The 7,500-nt window shown below is 49.5% G+C and overlaps 1 protein-coding gene across 1 annotated transcript in view; it reads right to left on the bottom strand.

Annotated features, from left to right (window-relative positions):
* Nucleotides 1-7,500, bottom strand: part of LOC143277430 (ATP-binding cassette sub-family C member 3-like) — a 43,494-nt gene that overhangs the window by 3,387 nt on the left and 32,607 nt on the right. The window contains exons 18-22 of the mRNA XM_076582238.1: nt 6,159-6,282; nt 5,655-5,756; nt 3,984-4,130; nt 3,054-3,212; nt 465-631 (exon numbers count right to left, since the gene is read on the bottom strand). Coding sequence (XP_076438353.1) covers nt 465-631; nt 3,054-3,212; nt 3,984-4,130; nt 5,655-5,756; nt 6,159-6,282 — 699 coding nt within the window. The remainder of the gene's footprint in view (nt 1-464; nt 632-3,053; nt 3,213-3,983; nt 4,131-5,654; nt 5,757-6,158; nt 6,283-7,500) is intronic.

The following is a 7,500-nucleotide window of genomic DNA, read 5'->3' as shown; positions in this document are numbered from 1 at the left end:
TGGAAGAGAAGGCGGTCAGGTTGGTGCTCCACGAAGGCCTTGAGGTGGGCCTGGTCCAAGGCACCCCACACCTCCCCCCGCACTCTTCTCCTCCCCTCTAGTACCTATCTCCCCCCGCACCCCCCCCCCCCACACACACACCTGAGGTTGTGGCCACCCTCCTCCACTTGGAACAGAAGGCGGTCAGGTTGGTGCTCCACGAAGGCCTTGAGGTGGGCCTGGTCCAAGGCACCCCACACCTCCCCCCCGCACTCTTCTCCCCCCTCTAGTACCTGTCCCCCCAACCCCTCGCACACACACACACCTGAGGTTGTGGCCACCCTCCTCCACTTGGAACAGAAGGCGGTCAGGTTGGTGCTCCACGAAGGCCTTGAGGTGGGCCTGGTCCAAGGCACCCCACACCTCCCCCCGCACTCTTCTCCTCCCCTCTAGTACCTATCCCCCGCCCCCCCCCCCCCACACACCTGAGGTTGTGGCCACCCTCCTCCACTTGGAAGAGAAGGCGGGCAGGTTGGTGCTCCACAAAGGCCTTGAGGTGGGCCTGGTCCAAGGCACCCCACACCTCGGAGTCCGTGCACCGGCCCAGGGGGTCCAGGTTGAAGCGGAGCGTGCCTGAGAACAGGACTGGGTCCTGCGAGGACCCACACAGTAAAGCCGTGTGACGCCATGGCGAAGTGGTTAGCGTCGCGAACTGACGGTTGGGAGAACGCGGGTTCGAATCCCAGCGGAGGTGGGTTTTTTGGGCCCGCGGCCGGCTCCTACCTTGAGTGTGCTATGGGCTTAAATGGGGAGACTGGGACCACACAGTCGAGTATCATCCACTTCACGGATGCGTCTTTGGGTGTGTTGCTCTAATTTCCCGACCAACACTGCAAGTGTTTGTATCTCTCGGGCCTGGTTGACGCCGGGATATCATTATGACAAGAAGCGTAGAGTACAGCCTTGTCACGCGGTCCCAAACCTAAACGGACCTCCATAGCAGCATCGTCATCATCATCATCATCATCTGGGATACGTAAAGAGGCGCCACTCCAATCGGACAAACCCATACACGCTACACAACATCTGCCATGCAGACGCCTGACCAGCAGCATAACCCAACGTGCTTGGACAGGCCTTGAGTGCATGCTTTTAGATTAATTTGTTTCCCCGCCAGAGTGGGTGGGTTTCTTCGACAGAATTTTGCCTGGGTTGTCGAGAATTTTGCGTGAGGACAACCCTGTTGTTTCCGTGGTTTTTTGACTCACTTGTGTAAACAAAGTGAGTCTATGTTTTAGCCCGGTGTTCGGTTGTCTCTGTGTGTGTGTGTGTGTGTGTGTGTGTGTGTGTGTGTGTGCGTGCGTGCGTGCGTGCGTGTGTGTGTGTGTGTGTGTGTGTGTGTGTGTGTGTGTGTGTGTGTGTGTGTGTGTGTGTGGTAAACTTTAACATTGACATTTTCTCTGCAAATACTTTGTCAGTTGACACCAAATTAGGCATAAAAATAGGAAAAAATTCAGTTCTTTCCAGTCATCTTGTTTAAAACAATATTGCACCTCTGGGATGGGCACAAAAAAATAAAGAAAGAAGCCTAATTATATGCAGACTGCATTTACTGTTATATTTATATTTTTTGTATTCTCTAAACTTGGCACTTTGACCTCTTATTCTGACACAACAACAAGAGGAGTCATTATTATCATTTTTTGTTCAAACAGGAACTTCTTTTGCTAAGCATGGAAGTTTTATTTATTTTGCAAACGTTTTGGTGCAGTTAGTAAAAAAGGGAAATTACTCTGTAATTAATGCTAGGGGACTTAATTCGAATCTGGTTAGGACTTTTTTTTTCTTTTTTTTTTAACGCGAAGCTTTATAATAACAAATACAGAACACATTTTAACAATTAGATTTTATTTTTTTTAGGTGTATCACAAGTGAGTCCTGAAGGCCTTGCCTCTCTTGTTTTTCTTTCAGTGCGCCAAGTGCGTGCTAGCACAAGGGACATCGGTTCATCATCTCATCCGATTGAGTTTGATTCTTCCAGTCAAAGGCCTCCAGATGGCCTAGAGGTAACGCGTCCGCCTTGGAAGCGAGAGAATCTGAGTGCGCTGGTTCGAATCACGGTTCAGCCGCCAATATTTTCTCCTCCCCCCCCCTCCACTAGACCTTGAGTGGTGGTCTGGACGCTAGTCATTCGGATGAGACGATAAACTGAGGTCCCGTGTGCAGCATGCATTTAGCGCACGTAAAAGAACCCACGGCAAAAAAGGGTTGTTCCTGGCAAAATTGTGTAGAAAAATCCACTTCGATAGGAAAAACAAATAAAACTACACGTAGGAAAAAATACAAAAAAAATGGGTGGCGCTGTAGTGTAGCGACGCACTCTCCCTGGGGAGAGCAGCCCGAATTTCACACAGAGAAATCTGATGTGATAAAAAGAAATACAAATACAAAAACTTGTGAGAAAAGGCGTGAGAACGGGAACCGAACCCAAGACTTTCACAGACACTGAACTTGCAGAAAAGCACCTTAATTAACAATTCTAAGACCTTCCCTCTAAACAAAACACAACAACAGAAACGAACAATATCAGTATCAGTATCAGTAGCTCAAGGAGGCGTCACTGCGTTCGGTCAAATCCATATACGCTACACCACATAATTATACCAAGCAGATGCCTGACCAGCAGCGTAACCCAACGCGCTAAGTCAGGCGTTGAGAGAGAAAAAAAAAAGAAAAAAAAAGGGTGAATAAATAATAGATAAATACATAAAAAAAACTACTACCACTACTAATAATATGTATAAGGCGCTAAAACTTGATGAAGTCAACTATAAGCGTACATAAATAAATAAATAAATAATAATTATAATATTAAAAAAAAAATTGTCAACTATCAGCTTTTCCATCAGCTTTTCTTTGCAGTCTTCTTCCCAAGCACTTTTGGCGATGGACGTGGTCACGTGGTTTTGTACCAGAACAGCCTGACCCAATACATTGCTGTTTTCAAAAGGCCTGACTATAAGAAAAGAACAACAACAACAACAACAACAACAACAACAAAAAAGGTGACTCACCTGGGGGAGGATAGTCAGCCGAGACCTCAAGTCGTGCAAGCCGATGGTGGCGATGTTGACGCCATCGATGACGATGTTTCCCTCCACCGCCTCCAGGAGCCGGAACAGGGACAACGACAGCGACGATTTGCCGGCCCCCGTTCGTCCAACTATACCCACCTGGAGGGGAGAGGGAGGGGGAGGGGGAGGGGCGTGGGGGGGCAGGGGGTCGGGTGGGGGAGGGATTGTTGGGGTGTGTGGGGTGGGTTGGGGAAGTGTGGGGGCGTTTATCAAACATGGGATTGTTTCTTTTTGTATGGCAGGTGTTTGGGTTCTCCCCTTTTTCTTTACCCACCCAGCACCCCCCCCCCCTCCACACACACAATTACCAATCCACTCCCCCCCCCACACAACCCACCCATCCATCCACCACCACCCCACACAATTACCCATCCACCCCCCCCCCCACACCCCCCCACACACAACCCACCCACCCATCCATCCACCACCACACACAATTACCCATCCACCTCCACAACCCTCCCCCCCACATCCTCCCCCCCACACACACCACCCATCCACCCCTTGCCCCCCACATCCCCCCCCACACAACCCACCCATCCATCCACCACCACCCCACACAATTACCCATCCACCCCCACCCCCCCCACACCCCCCCACACCCCCCCCCACACAACCCACCCAACCATCCACCACCCCACACAATTACCCATCCACCCCCTTCCCCCCACATCTCCCCCCACACAACCCACCCATCCATCAACCCTCACACCCCCCACCCTCCCCCCACACACACAACCCACCCACCCACCCACCCATCCCGCCCTCCACAAACACACCAACCCCACCATCATCATCCACCTCACCAAACACGCACACTCGTCGGACTCTTCCTTCCTTCCTTCCTTCCCCCGGGTAGCTGCTGGTTACCTTTTCCCCAGCGTGCAGCGTGCAGGACAGGCCGTGTAGGACCAGGTCAAGGCCCGGCCTGTAACGGGTGCTGTACTTGTGGATCCGAACCACCCCTCTGTGGGGCCACCTCGCCTCTGGCCGGGCCGACGGCACCTCCCAGGGAGGCTGTTATGATCATGGTGGTGGTCGTTATTATGTATTTCTTCAGTTTCTTCAGGTTTTTTATTTTTATTTATTTATTTTTTATCACAACAGAAAAGAAAGGAAAAGAAATGAAAAGAAAAAAAAAGCAGCAATGCTAACTCAGCTACCCTCTTGAAATGAAAATTCGTTTCGTTTCCTCTGTCTGTCTCTGTCTCTGTCTCTGTCTGTCTCTCTCTGTCTCTCTGTCTGTCTGTCCTCACAATCCATACGCCTCCCTTGAAGTCTAGTATAGTATTTGTATTTGTATTTCTTTTTTTTTCTTTTTTTTTTTATCACAACAGATTTCTCTGTGTGAAATTCGGGCTGCTCTCCACAGGGAGAGCGCGTCGCTACACTACAGCGCCACCCCCTTTTTTGTATTTTTTTCCTGCGTGCAGTTTTATTTGTTTGTCCTATCGAAGTGGATTTTTCTACAGAATTTTTGCCAGGAACAACTCTTTTGATGTCGTGGGTTCTTTTACGTGCGCAAAGTGCATGCTGCACACGGGACCTCGGTTTATCGTCTCATCCGAATGACTAGCGTCTAAACCACCACTCAAGGTCTAGTGGAGGGGGAGAAAATATCGGCGGCTGAGCCGTGATTCGAACCAGCGCCCTCAGATTCTCTCGCTTCCTAGGCGGACGCGTTACCTCTAGGCCATCACTCCACTCAATTATGATGGTAGTCATGATCATGAAGGGAGGCTGTCATGATGGTGTGATAATGATGGTGGTCTTGATAATGATTGGTAGTTTTAATCATGATAATGATGGCAGTTATGATGATCATGATAATGATGGCTGTCATGATCATGATGGTAGCGATGATAATGATGGTAGTTATGATAATCATGATAAAGATGACGATCATGATCATGACATTACTCGTAATAATGATGGTAGTCATCATCATTATCAGCATAATAATAATTATAATAATTATTGCTCTTCATAATGATGGTAGTCATGATAATCATGATAATGATGGTAGTCATTATCATTATCATCATGATAACAATAACAATAACAATAACAGTAACAATACTACTACTACTACTACAACTATGATGATGATGAGGAGGACAATGATGATGATGATGACAGTGACGCCGACACTAACGCTATTGCTGCTCCTACAACAACAACTACTACTACTGCTACTACTACGACTACTACTACTACTACTACGACTGATAAGAAGAAGGATGATGATGATGATCATGACGATTATCAAGTTTTAAAAGAACGGCGACGATGAAATCTAATCCGCGCATTTTAGGGCGGACGGACAGTGGACTGTGTAAATTGTATGCAAAATGAAACGGTGGTCGACCCAAGAAAGTCCGGGACACACACACACACACACACACACACACACACACACACACACACACACACACACACACGCACGCACACACACACACACACACACGCACACACACACACACACACACACACACACACACACAAAGGCGGACGGACAGACTGACGAACGCACTGACAAACCTCTTGGGGCAAAGCAATGTACTCCACCATTCTCTCCACAGACACAATGTTGCTCTCCAGCTGTGTGGAGTTTTGCACCAACTGGTTCAACGCACCTGTCACCTGTAAACACACACACACACACACACGCACGCACGCGCGAACGTACGCACGCGCCCACGCATACACACGCACACACACACACACATACACGACACATTCTCACCCATTACAAACACGTCCCAATCATCACCCCCCCCCCCACACACACACACACACACGCCCTCACACACACAAACACACACATCCCACCAACACCAACCCCCCCACCATACCCCCCCCCCCGCTCCTCCCATCCTCTACACACACACATTCACACCCACCCAACAACCCCCCACACCCCACACACACTTACCTCACCCACCCGCATACCTCACACCCACCCACACACACCCTCACACACACACACACACACACACACACACACACACACACACAGACCCACATATACACACACAGACATACCCGCAGCGCATAGGACACCGAAAGTCCGACAAGACCAGCTGACACGTCCTCCGACAGCACGGCAAAGAGAGCGGCCATCACCACTACCACGTTCCCCAACAGCTCCACACGCAGCCTCAGCCATCTGACACAAGCAGCAAGGTGGCAAAGTGGTTAGTATATATGATAGTCAGTCGTGTCCGACTATGACCAGCAGAACAACAGAGGAGGCAACTGCTGTCCCAACAGGTCTGCACATTATTATGTTGACCTGAGAAATTGGAAAAATCTCCACCCTTTACCCACCAGGCGCCGTTACCGGAGATTCGAACCCGGGACCCCCAAAATTGATAGTCCAACGATTTAACCACTCGGCTACTGCGCCCGTCACCTGTGTATGATAGTCAGTAGTGTCCGACTATGACCATCAGAACAACAGAGGAGGCAATTGCTGTCCCAACTATCGGGGCTAGAATTTGATTATGGTGGAGAATGTCTTGCCCAGGTTACATCCCCACTCTCTCGGCCAAGAGGGTTTTAGGACAGTCAGCGTTGGGATGGTTCCCAAAGGCCAACTAGCCCCCAAGGCTGCAGCACTAAGAGCCAGTGCAATTTTGCCTCCAAGCTTGAGAGTCATAATCCTTCACAAAAGACTAAGCCTGTTGTGCAAATGACTCCAAATTTATAAAGCGCTCAGAGCTTAGTATCCGCCAACCGAGGATAGGCGCTATATAAGTATCCATATTATCATCGTCATCATAAGATGTTTATCCGCCAATTCAGTCTACTCCCCCCCACCCACCCAACCCCCCACACACTACCCATCCACTACCAGCCCCCCTCGCCCCCCCCGCCCCCCCCCAAAAAAAAAAAAGTATGTAAATAAATCTTGTACACAGCAGTGTCTATGATAGTAGTGTTCGACTGAGACCGTCAGGACAGCAGAGGAGGCAACTGCTGTCCCGAGTATCTGGACCAGAATTTTTTATTTCAATGGAGAGTGTCTTGCCCACATTACATCCCCACCCAAGAGGGTTTTAAGACAGCGTTGGGACAGTCCACAAAGGCCAGCTAGCCCCCAAAGCTACAGCATTAAGAGCCAGTGCTGATCTTGACTCCTAGTTTGAGAGTCATTACCCTTCACAAATGACCAAGCCGTAAATGACTTCCCATTGCAGTGTAAAAACCGTTGCTCATACAGCTCTCGCTGACTTGCTTGTTGGCCCAACTGTAAACACACCAACAGAACCCCCCCCACACACACACCACCCTCCCCCCTCCTCCCCCGCCCATCTCCACAGCACTTTTTCTTCTTCTTCGTTCACTCGTATGCACACGAGTGGGCTTTTACGTGTATGACCGT

Source organism: Babylonia areolata, chromosome 34 (genome assembly GCF_041734735.1).
Source record: "Babylonia areolata isolate BAREFJ2019XMU chromosome 34, ASM4173473v1, whole genome shotgun sequence".
NCBI lineage: Eukaryota > Metazoa > Mollusca > Gastropoda > Neogastropoda > Buccinidae > Babylonia > Babylonia areolata.
This window is presented reverse-complemented; position numbering and strand designations above follow the sequence as displayed.